The sequence below is a fragment of the Synchiropus splendidus genome, chromosome 15 (genome assembly GCF_027744825.2).
Source record: "Synchiropus splendidus isolate RoL2022-P1 chromosome 15, RoL_Sspl_1.0, whole genome shotgun sequence".
NCBI lineage: Eukaryota > Metazoa > Chordata > Actinopteri > Syngnathiformes > Callionymidae > Synchiropus > Synchiropus splendidus.
The window spans coordinates 7,366,754-7,382,473 of NC_071348.1; the positions used below are offsets into that span (position 1 = coordinate 7,366,754).

The 15,720-nt window shown below is 42.7% G+C and overlaps 2 protein-coding genes across 3 annotated transcripts; one reads left to right on the top strand and one right to left on the bottom strand.

The window, feature by feature from the left end:
- Positions 1 to 1,903: 1,903 nt before the first annotated feature.
- LOC128746727 (sterile alpha motif domain-containing protein 15-like) lies at positions 1,904 to 5,094 on the bottom strand. The gene is made up of 3 exons (XM_053843980.1): positions 4,745 to 5,094; positions 4,583 to 4,681; positions 1,904 to 2,108 (listed from the first exon to the last, which is right to left on the bottom strand). Exons 1-3 carry the CDS (start codon positions 4,874 to 4,876, stop codon positions 1,917 to 1,919), a joined length of 423 nt encoding a protein of 140 aa, XP_053699955.1. The 5' UTR covers positions 4,877 to 5,094; the 3' UTR covers positions 1,904 to 1,916.
- Positions 5,095 to 5,153: 59 nt separating this feature from the next.
- Positions 5,154 to 15,585, top strand: LOC128746726 (methylmalonate-semialdehyde dehydrogenase [acylating], mitochondrial-like). Of its 2 annotated transcripts, none has more exons than XM_053843978.1 (12): positions 5,154 to 5,349; positions 5,569 to 5,610; positions 8,155 to 8,229; positions 8,455 to 8,620; positions 8,893 to 8,967; positions 10,170 to 10,472; positions 10,680 to 10,801; positions 11,001 to 11,190; positions 11,287 to 11,468; positions 13,780 to 13,959; positions 14,693 to 14,791; positions 14,849 to 15,585. In XM_053843978.1, exons 1-12 carry the CDS (start codon positions 5,305 to 5,307, stop codon positions 14,951 to 14,953), a joined length of 1,584 nt encoding a protein of 527 aa, XP_053699953.1. In that variant the 5' UTR covers positions 5,154 to 5,304; the 3' UTR covers positions 14,954 to 15,585. The 2 variants fall into 2 exon arrangements, with proteins under 2 accessions (XP_053699953.1, XP_053699954.1); XM_053843979.1 differs by having other exon boundaries at positions 5,156 to 5,340.
- Positions 15,586 to 15,720: the final 135 nt, after the last annotated feature.

Here is a 15,720-nt window from a genome sequence, read left to right on the forward strand (position 1 = left end):
GAGTATTGTTTTGAATAAGGTCTGTTTGTTTACCAACCTACCGACTCACCCAGTCACCCGTCTATCTGTGTACTATATGTAGCTCTTCTTCTTCTTCATGATCATTGTGGTAACTTTAATAGGAGTGAATGTGTGTAAACCAGTGATTTAATGTATTTATTTTGACATGAAAGTTTCTATCTGTGATATCAGCCGACCAGTCATCTTAAATTGTTGAGATAAATACGTGAATGAGGAAAAACAAACTCGGGAACAGGCCAATATATGTGGGTTGTTTCCTCTAGTTAGTGCAGCCTCTTCTTACAACAACATCCTTCTGAGGCTGTTGAACCTTCCTTGAACATTGTGTCTCTTTGATATGCAAAGGAGTGATAAACCAGTGGTGGAAACAGCAATACAGGGAGGTAAAAATACTCTGGCTCATTTCCTACATGAAAGTATGCGCTTTAATATTCACAGAGCAGAGAAATGTTTAAATCAGGTGTGTATTTGCCATCAAAGGTAAACAGACCTCACCTACCTTCCCTTATGTACAGCCATCGTGGATTTTTTTTTATGAACCATTATACATTTATGAAGCAAAGTGGATCAGTTATCGAGGTGAAGTGGAGCAGATTAGTCCTCTGTGGTGTTGTTGAAGGAAGCTTTTTCAAAATAAAACAGGCGTGAAACATCAATTTCTTTGACGGATTCTTCTCCGTATCAGCACATCTCACGCCAAATATATCCGCCTATAGCCGAATATTCAAGCGCGTATTACATAGATTATTGGCTGAAAAGTGTCGAGCTGGCTGAAACATTAAGCCCGTCTCCCTCTGGGTCTGTTTGGCACTCAACCCCTCACGATCGGACACAATGATCCTATAACCTTTTGTGCAAGTTGGCAAAGTACGTGCACAAGACTGCTCTAGTGGAGATTAGGCCCTTTGCAGAGATGCTCGAATATCTCAGCACCCGACGGCAGTGCAACATCCTCCTCTCCCAGAGCCCCATGGCAGCATGAAATTGGGGCTTTTTGTCATCTTGCGAAGGTTGGCTGCTCTAGTTTTCTTGTGTTTAATATTTAGTTGAAATCGTTATTTGAGGTTGTTCCTCCATTTTGTTGAGGATTTTTTTCAGGTGTGTCCCACAATTACTGTACAGATCTGTGTAAGCTCTTAACTCACTCACTTCATGACTCGTGTTAGAAAACGCTTGTGTATTGAAGGTTCTTTTGCCATGATGTCTTTGCTCACCAAGTACAGCTCACAAACAGTTCATCTTCATGTGAGCAGTGATAAATAAAGCTGTTTCCTTCAGGAGTTTTTCTTTCCATTGTTATTCCCCGAGGCAAAAAAGGCAAACGCTTTCTGCGCTTCTCCCTCATTTGTTCATTTTTGTAAACGTCTGTGTTTTGTTCTTGTTCCACGGTAACTACCTTGACACAGCGCAACCTCATCTGTCCCACATTATCCTCCCAATTTCCTATGAGGCACGCCAAAGTAGATTAACCGTCATGTTTGTTTCACTTGGAATAAATAGTTCTCTTTTTGTTCCCGAAACCAGTAAAAAAGTATCAAAAGAACATGGGCAGTGAGCTCATTTTTTTATATGGACATAGTTTATGTGGTAAAAGTTGAAAACAATCTAAAAAGCTATTTTAATGGTTTTTCCCAAATGCTGCTAAAAAATCTCACATTTATGATGATGAAAACCAGAAACACAAACAGACCATCAATTTTGTGTCCTTTGTTGACGGCTCAGCCGATTGTTTTGATGTAAAGTGCCAGAGAACACAGCACAGGGCACCACTTTAAAGCATTATATGAGGTCAATAAAGCACAGAACCCATCTTCAGGCTGTTGGCAGTAAGTGAAGAAAATTCAAATAGATGTGCTTTATTATTCAAAACATTCAAGGTTTTTATGCGACTGCTGTCAATTCGTATTGAGCTCAGACGGAGATGCGTCATCCCGGTACTGCTGAAAGGTTAGCCGGTCTGTTTGTTCACCTGTCTTGCTCTTCCTCTCCAAGTACAGACCCATGTGGTCCCGTCGAGGGTCGGCAATGCTTCGACTCCGCGGGGTCCCTGTGATCCCGAGCAGCTCACGCACATTAGCAGAAATTGCCTGCGGATGGCACAGCGGGGTTGAGCCCTTTGATAAACTGCTTGTTGACAATATCTAACCTCAGTTAGTAAGGAGGTCCTACTGAGATCCTCCAAAGATCAGGGATTCACAATAAGGGTCCAAGTCCGCCAAAGACAGGTTTAGTTCTTCGACATCACCAAAGGACAACAACAATGTCTTGCAATATCCTGTCATCATTCAAACCCACTGCCTTTTGAATGTTTTTACAGTGAAGTGAAAAAAAAAAGATCTATTTAACCAATGTAATTCTGACCTCAGCACGAGCAGAAAACAATTTCAAGTGTGAGCAGAATTCAGCTGATGTGAGGGGAGTTAGTGCATTCATGCACAGCCGGAGCGCACAACTGTAATTGGATGTCACACTGTTCTAAGTGTGCGACTTTCAAATGAGATGTACAACTGAGCCAGTGCCACCAGTTTGTTGTTGCTGGCTTCTCGCTATGATGGCTACAGAGGGGAACTGTAAAACCTTGATGTGACAAGCCATTATTGGTGCCGCAGTTATCGCGTTTCTGCCATCAGTTTTAAAACTTTACAAACTGCTCAAGATGTAAACCAGCACTCATCTGGAACTGACTTTTAAATCTAGACAAACACAATTTGGGGCTGCGCAGTGATGCCTATTTGTTTATACTTAACATTTTTTTTTGTTTTTAACATACTTAAACATACTTAACATTTGTTTATACTTAACTTTTTGCTGTGTAATGCACACTAATCGAAGTGTTAGACACGCATCCTTTGATCAAAGATCATGTGTTTCCTGATGCCTAGCAATGTGAGTGTGGAGGGAAACACGGGACAGCATTAAAACAGAGTTACGTAACAGTGGTTGAGTCATGAAAATTCCAGAAAATAAACACAAAAAACAGTCACAGATAAAAGACCTTCAGCTACTATTTCAGTGAATTCCTGTAGACAGTTGCGTAAGAAAATGAGGTCCAGCATTAAACTGATCCCATATGTGACCAACAAAGTATTCTAGTTCAGTACTATGCAGGTCAGCACAGCAAGGATCACATCTCAGTGTGTGCCTAGTGAATCCACCCTACTTTGGTGTAGTGTCGTATTCCAGATCAACTAACCGAGGCCAAAAGAAAAGACTACATTAGGTGCATTTGAACTCGACAATTTCGCACATTTATGATTAAAAATAAAAAAAAACCTCAGCTGTGGCCTCAACTGACCTTGACAAAAAAAACAGGAGTCCATCACGTCTGAGGTGAGACTGGCCCGGAAATGCAGTCTATTTTGAGACAAGACCTTGGACGTGTGGTTTTGAGACCAACCGCAAGTACTACAACACTACTCTAGTGACAAGATGAATATATATACATTGAAGTTTTTTAGACTCTTCTGGCAAACGCTAGTGGGAAATGGGAAAAGACTAGAAGAAGATAACGTCAACCACATTTCACACGTTGAAACTGAGACTTTCGACTGCAAAATTGAAAATATATATATGCAATGAGACTCAATACTATCAGTGGCTTGCAGGACACTGTGTCCAAAAATGATTTCAAATTTTCATTAATCTGACCACAGAACAGTTTTCTATCAGGCCTAAGCGCATTTAAAATGAGCTCAGACTCAGAGTGGGGGATGACTTTTATTCACACTTCCCCGTGGACGATGATTTTATGGACACTTGGACGTGTCACTGTTCAAAATGTCTTTCGCTGGCATTACACTTTAAGTGAGCAGGAATGTTCGTATCTTATTAGCTTTGTAAACTACTGTATTATGTTGTCTACTTTTGGGGTATTGGATGTTGTTTAACAATATGTTGACTTGTAATCCAGGGTGTCAATCTGAACCAGGCAAAGAGCCAGATTGCCTCACACAGTCCAAGTTGCTCACCGATCACAGCCTATAAGAGTCTAAACAACCTCAATGGTAATAGCCAGACACTATGAATGAAGCGTTTCTGTAGGCAGATTCAAAATACATGACAGACCTCCTTCACAACCGACATGTTTTCTCCCTTTTGTGTGCATTACTTCTTGGTTTTTGAAATATTCCAAATAATTTATTTACATTTATTATCTCTGGTTTATTTATTTATTTTTTTAAATATTTATTTTTCATGTCATTTAACTTAAGTTGGTGATGAGTGTTTAAATGTCAATGCCAATGTGGATTTGGTCATTGGGCCTGAAGTTTGAAATTCCCACCCTATTATTTATGGAAGCAGTTCTCCATCGGCAATAGGTCTTCTAAGCAGAGTGAACTGAAGAATAACATCACATCAAATTCTATGAAAAATAAAATAATAATGTAACAGAATAAATCAAATAATGCAGTGAATAAACAATAAAATAGTACAGAACAGTGTTACAGTTGTGTGTAAGACTGAGAGCATTTGGGAGCTGCAGTCTGACAGTTGCGTTTCACAGATGTAAAATTAAACCAAAATCGTTGCTACTGTTGGGGTCTAATTCATAAAAGCATACCTGCATGTCTTTAAAGTCAGTGATGCCAAGTTTGGGCAAGATCGCGCAGTCCACCAAGATGAGCTTCCTTCCAGTAATGCAGTTCTCTGAGAAACATGCCTGCGGAACAGTGAGAGGAGAAATGGGATTGTGTCGCTCTGCATTAGAATGTTATTAACTCACTGCATATTGTGGAAATCCCATGGCTTCAATCCATCTTGCAACATCATTACAACTCCACTGTAGGAACTCCATGTTTTCTGTTGCCTGGTTGCCAGTTACCATGGAAACTGCCACCCGCCATTGAGTGTTCATGACTGTGTTCTCCGGCCTACAAAGCTAAGATACCCTCTCCCTCGTAGTTTCCCAGTTGACTCGACCTAAAAAAAAACGTGTTTAAATTATATTTTTATTCAGTTATCTCTATATATGTATTTCTTTAAGCGCAGCCAACCAGCTTTCTACATTTTAGGGCGTTGATGAATTCAAGCAGTGATTGGTTGTTGAAACTGCTTCCACCCACCCATATTATCGACAAGTGGCCAATAGAGGCAATCGTCATTATTGCAGATCTACAAATGCTATATCGTAGTTGCCTTAACTAGATTTGCGTCATCGGCATTGTATAGATCAGCGTGCTTACGCAGCCGCACGGCGCTCTGCTGCACCTTCACCGTGTGAAGTTCTCTGCTGTCTGTGGGTCGGTTGAAGGGCTTCAGTGCAGAACCAGTGAACCGTCCACCATGGCGACCATTCTCCGCTCTGTTTTAACCAAGAAGGTAGCCCTGGTGCGTTTCTTGTCTGGGTGTTTTAGTTCGACTGGGATGACTGTCAAGATAGCTCGGGAGCTCAGCGGCTAGCTAACAAAGTAGCCACCATGCAGTCCGTCCGCCAAACAAGTTCAGTGTGTTGCAACACGTTTGGTTGTTGAGCGATGCGGAGGTTGCATGTTGCCAAACCAGCATTTATGTGTCGGCTGAAACACTTTTCCGTGTGTTTGTTTGCAGGCCCCCCTTCAGCTGGGTCGCATGTGCTACTCCTCATCTGTGGTAAGCGGTTGCATAAGCTTCAAAAATGAGTCGCGTTACAATTGTCTCCATCCACTCGCTTGTTTAAAGCAAACGTCTTTCCAAAGTGCACGCAGTCTACAAGAAGGAGTGACGTGAAGCAGATCAATATTCCTCCAGCATTCATATTATGAATGAAATCAAAACGGATTATCTAAGTCTATACTATTTTGATCTGTACTGTATGCTGAGTTTTGTCTTTTGTCTCTGTCAGATGATGATCCAGGTCTGTTTGCAAAGGCAAACAAACTCTTCAAAGTCATGTAAAGATGACATGCAGTTCAAATAGTTTTGGCAAAGAGTGTTGTGAGCTGCTCTGCCTCACTGCATCTCAGCACAAGTGCAACAAGTGTCTGTATGGTCTGTAGCTATCATTCAATCCCTGTGTTTATGCTGAATAAGTGAACATACAAGAGTCACATTTTGCCAGACGATGGCAATAAATCAAATAGTTAAAGGAGTAAGGTATGCTGGTATGTAAAAGTGATGGTTCAATACCAAAAGTTTATCCCCCCCGACATCCCAACACTGTCTTAAGGAATAACATTTTGCCAGCTTAAAAAAAAAGTTAGTTCTGACGGCACCAAGTTGGCATTTAAAAGAGCTTTTTTTTCCAATTCAAACAAGTAAAAATTTCAAAAGTTTCAATCTTGCATTACTCTATAAGATCAACGACTTATCTAAAGTTTGGGTGGTCCTGAAACACTAGAGGTTTATCCTCCTCCTCCGTACTTGTCCTCACTGTTTGCTTTGCTTTTGTGTATTTTTAAACAGGAACCTTTATCCTTCGCTTTCTATGCAAATGAGATTTATTCAGAGTGTCACTACCCTCTACTCTTTGAACATGCAGTCTAATTTTTCTCCTAAAATTAGTGCTTCTTTGAAGCTCCCCGCTTCCTATACACACTCTGTTGTGGGATAATTGTGCTCATGAACTGCTTCACACTCAAGAGCCGAGTGCTTAAAACGACCCCTCGCTTATGAGTTTCTTCTCTAATGCTGCGTACCTGCTTGGTTTTGACAGGCTTTTGTGTGGGGTAATGTCATCATCTAGCCAAACAATAGATGTCACCTATTGAATGGATTCAATGAACAGGTTGCTGCAAGATTTATTCAGTGACCACCACAGAGTTCTGAGTCTTAGGGATGTGTTTCCACAGTGAAAATGACACTTGTGACATCACAGCTTTAGAAAGTGTTCTGTGGACCCAGACAAAACAGCACAAAATCTATTTTAGTTGTTTTTTTTTTGTTAGTTATGTTGTATTTTATACATAGTTCAATGTCATATATGTCACCGCACGGTTCAGTCCTCTATATGCGGTGCACATGACAGTATTGACAACCTTACCTTAATCTTTTCAGCCATGGTGTGGTTATATTTTATGAAGACTGTCCACACAATGGCTTTTTTCTTTATCTTTACTGCCTCATCATGTGTTAGTCATCGCCTAATCTAACGCATCCCTCATAGTCTTTGGCATCCAGCTCATATTCTGACCTTCTGCAGCAGCAGTCACCAGACCACACATCACGCCAAATGCCACTGCTGGAATGTTTTTTTTCTGATTTTTATATATATATATATATAAACTTTCTGGTGTGAAGTCAGCAGTCAGTCCTTTCCTTTTGCTCTGCATTGTTTTTCCATTCGAATGTTTTCACCTTCAGCTTTTCATAAATATGCGCTCTTTTTCTGAGCCGTACTTTCAACTCGACCTGTTCTCCTCACTGGCTGCTAACAAAATGTCATCCATAAACATTGTTCAGAGCAACTCCTGTCGTATCTCATATGTCAACCTCTAGATATGAAGTGCCCCAGAGCTGTTTCCAATGCAATCTTTTTTATTTCCACTTTAACATGCAAAAGCACTGTCACAACCATCAATGCACTGTCATAACACATTTTCACTTGTGCAACATTAAACTGCCTGTTTTTTTTTGCAGACTGTGTGTATGTAATGCATAAAGCAGATTGTTAATATTATTATTGTTTACCTCTTCTCAATATTTCAGTATCTTCTTCGAGTATCAGTAAATATTTTCTTGGCGAAATGTAATGACATGCTTTATAGTTTGCTTCAAGGAGGAACACAAGTGTCCATAAATATCTGCTTTGCAAGTGTTTTTGCAGGATTGAAACTGTTTTTTTTTTCAGTTTTATGTACAGTATTTTCAAAATAAGTCAAAAATAAGTTAAAGGATGGTGCGGATAATCGTGCATTCACCGTTCGGTTCAAATGTATTAGCCTGTAGTCATATAATTTGTAAAAGTAGGATAATTTCAATGAATGATTTAATGGATTGTATGAAAATAGAACTGCTGTAAGTAGAAATGTTCGACATGTTACACCGTAAAGTGTAAAGTCACTTCTGTTATTCATGTTTCTGCTCCCCTTAATGTCAGAAAAAGCATGTTCTTTGAGCTTTTACAACCAGTCACAGTGAAACGATGGTCTGAAAAGCCTTTTGCTGATGCAACCAGACTGTAAATGGATGTAATGTTGTGTTCCTCTCGCCCTCTAGCCCACCACCAAGCTGTTCATTGATGGCAAGTTTGTGGAATCCAACACTTCCGAATGGCTCGACATCCACAACCCTGTGAGTATTCAGAGATGAACTGTGGTTAACCTGCACAGACGGCTGCAGGGAAAACCGATGTTCTTCAAGCTGGCTGCACAGAGCCAGGGCGGCCGTGGTTCAGTGGACTTACATTTGTGATCGGAAATTCCACGTTATGTGCTGGTTGAAAATGCTTTGAATTGAAATAAGTTCTAGTAATGATGACACAATGTGACTCTTAATCGCCCATCTCTTCCTCTACAGGCCACTAATGAGGTGGTGGGACGTGTTCCCAAAGCCACTCAGGGGGAGATGCTGGCAGCGGTGGACTCCTGCTCCAGAGCCTTCCAGTCCTGGTCAGAAACCTCAATCCTCACCAGACAGCAGATCTTCCTGCGATACCAGCAGCTCATCAAAGACAACATTGCAAGTTCTGACTGCTTTGCTACACGCACATTCCTAGCTTGCAACTGTTTCTATTTTCAGGACTCAACCTGAGTCAGTTGGGGGAAAATATTTTTTGACGGAAGTGTTTGTTCAATACTTAATATAAAATATGTAAGCTTGAACATCACTTTTTCTGGAGGAAAATATAATGGAGGACTGTTCCCTCTATTATATTTAATCTTCAGTATATCCATAAGTAGTGTACTGGAAACTTCACTTCCTGAATGTGCTTTTCCCTTGCTGCTTGATAGAAAGAACTGGCCAGGTTGATCACACTGGAGCAAGGCAAAACTCTGGCTGATGCTGAAGGAGATGTATTCCGAGGACTGCGTAAGTAAATAACATCCTAAATTCCAGACTGTGCTGCGTAACTTGTTATTTCATGGTTATTTAATGCCATGTCTTGTTTATACAGCGCTGTTTCTAAACAGAATTTGTCTTGTGAGAGCTGACAATTTGAAGTTATGTTGGGTGCGGTATTATGGTGTGATGTTCACAGTATATTAAGGGGTAGACTTGGCCTTGGTGGATCTGGCACTGGGCGGCGATGTGGATTGGAGAGAGAGAGGGTAGTGATGGGCGAGGGAGACACACGACAGAGCCGAAAAGAGTGATGTTTCAGGACCAGATGATCTGGACTGCTAATGTAGATGTGGGACTAATTGTTAGCAAGAGGGGGCACCAGCAGACAGTGTGGATCAGATGGTCCATGGTGAAGAATTACCTCTGTGACAAATGAACGGTTGCATTCGGAAACCAGTCGTTTTCAGTTGCGCTTAATGGGCGAGCTGTGAAGTGGCTGGGTCTGAAATCTGACAGCTGTGGAGCAGAACTCTGGTGGCAGAGGAATGCGAACAAGTAAATGCCTCCAGCTGCAGTCATCTTAAAGTTTCAGGCTGATGACCATTAAGTGTAAATGTAGTCTGTGCAAATTCACTTTCTCTGTCTCTTTTTGTCATTCTGGTGTCTGGAAGGGCTCGTCCTGTCTATTTACCGGGCAGTCGCCTGCCAGCACTTTCCTGTGCCCCACTTTATTTAATATTCAAAAGGCAAAATATGCAAAGATGATTGTGCCGCTCCGTCACTCGGCCCGTACTCTTTAGCAGCCTGTTTGTAAAGGAGATTCACGTGGAGAAGCTGCGCAGTCTTGCAAGTCAGCGACAATAGATTCACTCTATTACGAGACGTTGTTATGAAGTGTTTTCTGTACTTGGTACAGTTTGCAGCTTCGGCGCGCTTTGCTGCTTCTGGTTCTCTAATTTGGTTATCAGCCATAAGGCAGGCTTCATCTGCAGGTATGCTGCCAGTGTTGGTGATATTCCCACAGTACTGCTCCCAATGTTTGAAGTGTTTACCGGCTTTATTGCTGCCTACTCAAAGAGAAAATGAATCAATTAACAGGTGGAGTGCTGTTCTGCTTTGACCTAAGGATCTTAAGTGCTTAAAAGGCGGTGTATCACATCACCTATTTTCGCAGCCTTTTCACACTAATGCTGCGTTGGTTTAGTAATATCTCATCTTTTTTCCAACAGAGGTGGTTGAGCATGCGTGCAGCGTTACGTCCCTCATGCTTGGTGAAACTTTGCCCTCCATCACCAAAGACATGGACACTTACACCTACAGACTTCCCATCGGTGTGTGTGCCGGCATCGCTCCCTTCAACTTCCCAGCCATGATACCTCTCTGGATGTTTCCCATCGGCATGGTGTGCGGGAACACCTACCTCATGAAGCCCTCCGAGCGAGTGCCGGGCTGCACCATGCTCCTGGCCAAGCTGCTTCAGGATTCCGGTGCCCCTGACGGCACGCTCAACATCATCCATGGGCAGCATGCAGGTGGGAGCTGAACGTCCTGTGTGTTTTGGAACCTTTGGTATTGCAGATTTTATTCAAACAATAATGCAGTACCTTCAGGTAATATGCAGATGTGAAATTTCCATAATAGGTGCTGAATATAATCTAAGTATGCAGAGTGTTTCTGCTCTTTGCTTGTGCCTGGAGGGCCCGGCTCTGCTGAGACTGTTCTCTCCTTCTGTGGTCTAGCTGTGAACTTCATCTGTGACCATCCGGCTATCAAGGCCATCAGCTTTGTGGGATCCAATCAGGCGGGCGAGTACATCTACGAGCGCGGCTCCAAGAACGGCAAAAGGGTGCAGTCCAACATGGTACGTGTCAACCCCATTCCACTGTATCTGTGTCACACAGCTGTATAGTTCTTTTATCTTCAATTCCTGTTGGGGACTTAACCACACTGCTGTATCTTGCTGCGATTTACGATGTGTGTTTCGCAGAATGCTGTAGGTCTTTGATGTCCACCCTGTCTCTGAAATCCTACTGCTGTGTCCCACATTTTCTACATATCAGGGTGCCAAGAACCATGGTGTGGTGATGCCCGACGCCAACAAAGAGAACACGATCAACCAGCTGGTGGGTGCAGCCTTCGGAGCTGCTGGCCAGCGCTGCATGGCTCTGTCCACTGCTATTTTTGTAGGGGATTCTCGTGAATGGCTGCCAGAGCTGGTGGAGCGTTCCAAGTCGCTGCGAGTAAATGCAGGTAAGTTAAGGACAAAAGTTGCAATGGCTTTTTTTTTTTTTTAATGATCTTGGGCTTTATAATGTTGACACCAAAACCACTTTGTTTGGCTTTAAGGTGACCAACCTGGAGCTGATGTGGGTCCTCTTATTTCCCCTGATGCCAAGAACAGAGTGGAGTCTTTGATCCAGAGTGGTGTCGAAGAAGGAGCCAAGCTGCTGCTGGATGGGAGAAATGTCTCCGTCAAAGGCTTTGAAAATGGAAATTTTGTCGGACCCACCATCTTGGGCAAAGTCACGGTAAGACGGATCCCAGATGCCTCATGGCTGCCCAGAAGTAAACAGCGGTTCAATAAAACAGAAAGCTAGTTTCCAGTGTGCAAAAGGAGCAGCTATAGACGAGGGCATCATTATTTCAAGCCCATCTGCTCTCAAACATGAGTGGCCAGACTTTTAGATTCCCCTGATCTGGTAAATATCAGACTGCGGAATCAATAGCATTGCTTACTAAAACTTGGTCTCTCGCTAGTAGATTTGAAGTGAATATTTGCATTTGGCTCACGTTCTCTTCACCATCTGCTTTCTGACAAAACCTTTGCCACTTATTTCCAAGGTTGGGAGTTCACCTGCAGGGTTTTCTGGACACCAACACTGCACTTTGGCGCTCTCAGTTTAAAAACTCTGAGGTTCCATTGAAATGATTGTCGTGTTGTGAATTATATATCTCTAATACAGATTTAGGGCCTGTAATGCTGAATTCAGAAAAATTCAGTGCCAAGTGTTGAACTTGAGTCTGGTGTTGCGTGGGGACAGTTGTGCGTCTTCATGTCAGTCCCACTGTTTCAGTTCAACACCATGTGTTTGCACAGATTAAACATGTTCCTTTGGTCATCTGTTCCAGTAATACTGCGGTGTACTCGTGAGCTTGGGATGATGAGGGGGATTGTAATACTTTAAGGCTCTCAGTTGCTGCAGGTTTCCTCTGGATCAGTTGCATTAACTATTTATTGACTAGTTTGAGCTGTTTGACAAAGCTCAGCGTCCTGCTCCCACATTAGACTCATGTTCTGGTGTATTCATTACCACCCACTGACGCACAAGTGTTGAGCACATGCACGATTGGCAGCGATGTGACTGACGGAGGACGTTTGCTTAAACAAAGAGGTTCGATTCCCTGGCTGCTTTTGTCTTGATTCGTCTTTGACCGTCAGACACAGCAGCAGATGTGAATTTTGATGTGTTTTCAGCACTAGACCCGCTGCTGTTTCTCAACTGTTTCTGTCAATGTCCTACCCATTCTCCACACCTCTCTGACATGTGTTCTCCCAATTCAGCTCTAACTTTGAGTGCACTGAAGCGTCAGACACTTCTCACTGGAGCTTGTACTCTCTGGAGCGTTGCGTTTGGAGTCATAATAAGGGAGCCGGTTGCCCTCGGATCACAAATCCGTACACTATCAAAACACCATGCGTTGACACGGAATAGGAAGAGGAGGAAATACATTGAAGAGCTGATAAATCAGATTTACATTTCAGAAGTAAAGGACGGGAGATCAGACGTGTCTGATCCAGTATCAGCGGCAGTCTTGGTGTCACAGCATGACACTTGATAAGGTCTGGAGGAAGTGAGAAAAACAAGTTTGCCATTGATTTTTTTTTTTTCTTCACTTCTGGTCATTTGTTATTAAAGTAGTGAGTCTTTTGAGTGATATCCATGGACGAAGTGGTGTGGTATCTTCTCTTGTGGGGGCACTGTATATGCCATAAGTTAGTAATAATATAGATTTATTAGTGTGTTTATCTGAGTACTGTTGGTTTTTGTACTCAAACCATGCATCCAAAATATATAAATCTGAATATTCCTGGGTTTCTTTGGCTTCCACATTTATTTTGTACTGTCACTGTGGAAACAAACAAATGATGCAGGTGAAGGATTCGCCCACTGCTGTCTTCCACTGTGACATCCGCTCTGTGCTCGCTGTCTCATGGTAGTCATCCTGTCAGACGGCCGTCATCATCCTCCACTTGACCTCCCCTTACATCACTCAGGAGAGCATGCTCAACTCGACAGACAGAAATGCAAAGTATCCCGACACAGTGTGACAGGCTTGAAACTTACCTGGATTTTCACCCTCACAAGTTGAGCTCCTGGATGGTTCCTCTTGTACCAGGTGAAACAAACCCGCCTTCCTCCTAAAGCAACCCAGATGAGTATGAAACGGCCGTGACATGTTTGTTCTCAGGAGGCCGGTTCCTCCCCTGCAACAGGTTGAGGAAAACTCCTTGTTGGAATGTGTTTTTTTCTTTTTTAAAAAGACCTAAAAACAACTGTTTTGTTTGAGTCTGGGATCAAGAGCGAGGAACAGGCAGGGTGGAGAGTCTACTTTTTGTGCACTACTTTCCCACCTGTCATGTTCTATATATAGGTTCGGGAGAGGAGCCAAGTGCACAATGCTGCCTCTAACGCAGGAATTGTGCTGTGCAATGCTGCCGCAGTAGAAACCATGAGATCTGCAGTTTATTGAAGGGGAAGCTGTACACTTAAAGATGGGTCAGAAATAACCACTTGATTTGTGTCATCGAATGAGTTGACAGGAACTTTATCTTTGCAGCCCGACATGACGTGCTACAAGGAGGAGATTTTTGGCCCGGTGCTGGTCGTCCTTGAGGCGGAAAGTCTGGATGAGGCCATTTCTCTGATCAACAGAAACCCCTACGGCAACGGCACCGCTATCTTCACCACCAACGGAGCCACTGCTCGCAAATACACACACGAGGTGGATGTCGGCCAGGTGAGACATGTTCGGAATGAAGAGGAGAGTTTGAAATGTGGAGATGAAGGAAGTTTGTATCCTTGGAGTGAGTCATCTGTTTGGAGTGTGTGGGAGGCGTTTCATAGCAGACTGAGGAAACATTAGACGTCAAGTTCGAGTGAAGTTGTAAATATGCTGTGCTGAAGTGTTCAATGGCGTGGTGCTGAGGTCGCAATGGGGAGCTGAATGTGACTTCACACCCTTGGTCCCCACAAAGTAGAAATCACAATCCGACACACAGTCACACACCTTTGTCTTCCTATCTTGGTGAGGACTGTCATTGATATACGTTGACATTCACCCCAGCCTCTCCCCCTAAACCTAGCCATCTAAAACAAATGGCTAAACTTAACCTTCACTTGTAACCAAACTAAAGCCCACTTATAATAACCTATTTAGAATTTTAAACCCTAAAAATGAGGCTTGACAAAGTGAGGACTGGCCAAAATGCCATGACTGACACACATTGTTGAGCAGTTAAACAACCTGTTAACACTCAGTTTTCTGACCATACAACCACTGCTCTGTATTTACTAGTGAAGCTGTCTGAGCTCTTATTTTTAAATGTCAGGTTTTGGTCCTGTTTGTACTGTGTCAATGACATATTTTTGACTGTTAAGTATGAAGATACAGGGATTTTTATTCCTCCCAGTGAGTCAACTTGTCATCTGGTTTTGTCTTTTCCCCCCATCCCCCCCGTGTTTTTGTCTAGATCGGAGTGAACGTTCCCATCCCAGTCCCTCTTCCAATGTTTTCATTCACTGGCTCCAGAGGATCATTCAGAGGAGACACAAACTTCTATGGCAAACAGGTACTCGACAAGCACATGAGGCGGTGAAGAGATGACTGATGGTGTTTTCATGTCCAGGGCATCCAGTTCTACACCCAGATCAAGACGGTGACATCACAATGGAAGGCAGAGGACGCCACAGTGACCAGCCCAGCTGTTACCATGCCGACCATGGGCCGCTAAATTCGTCATCCTTTTATGCCGCACTAATCGTGGATGAGCCTCTTGTTTTGGTTGCTGAGAAATGTTCCTTATGTGGAATAAAAATTGGTCAATATTTAATCATCACCGATGTGGATGAATCAGCACTTGGTGTAAAATTGACATCTCCAACACAGACCCAGGTGTTGTGTTGGGTGTATATTTTGTATCTTACCTCTTCTGAAGTCGTGAATTTCTCCAGTCTGCTTCAGAAGCGACACATGAAATGGCTTGGTTTGTCTGAGCTGTGAATGATCAGAATGTCTTCCACATGTTTTCTTTTCACCTTGGACTTCTCATCTGAGCATTTTTGTGGACAAAAGACAAATGCGTGGCACTCCACTGGAACCCCTCGATTATAATGCAAAATGGATTTTACAGCTCCAGCTTTCTGCTTGGATGTCCTGGATTCAGTGTCTTCTAGGTGTGTTGTTTCTGATTCTGATTGTTAGAGGTCATAAATGATGGAGTAGGTATGTTACTTCATATGCAGTTGTTGCCTGAGATGCACACATGAGTAGTGGCTTCAGTTTTTTGTCTAAACTCTTAAACATTTCCAGTGAATGTTGAAAGACAAGGCATATGACTGTTTTAATAAACACTTTTGAAAGCAACCCCCATTGTTCTGTTTGGTTTATATCATTTAACATTACATTTTCTGTTGAAGTGATCTGTAATGATGCACCTTTTAATAGAATTGAGGGATGAAATGAGCCAAGCTATACAGCATAGCTTGTATGAGCCCTCCT

Excerpts from the sequence above, each read along its gene's own strand:
- LOC128746727 (XM_053843980.1), bottom strand. The coding sequence starts at position 4,876 with ATGAACACTCAATGGCGGGTGGCAGTTTCCATGGTAACTGGCAACCAG. Across the intron at positions 4,682-4,744 it reads TGGGATTTCCACAATATGCA|GCATGTTTCTCAGAGAACTG; the intron begins GTGAGTTAATAA and ends ACTGTTCCGCAG. Across the intron at positions 2,109-4,582 it reads CTGACTTTAAAGACATGCAG|GCAATTTCTGCTAATGTGCG; the intron begins GTATGCTTTTAT and ends TGCCATCCGCAG.
- LOC128746726 (XM_053843978.1), top strand. The coding sequence starts at position 5,305 with ATGGCGACCATTCTCCGCTCTGTTTTAACCAAGAAGGTAGCCCTG. Across the intron at positions 5,611-8,154 it reads TGTGCTACTCCTCATCTGTG|CCCACCACCAAGCTGTTCAT; the intron begins GTAAGCGGTTGC and ends CTCGCCCTCTAG. Across the intron at positions 11,469-13,779 it reads CCATCTTGGGCAAAGTCACG|CCCGACATGACGTGCTACAA; the intron begins GTAAGACGGATC and ends TTATCTTTGCAG.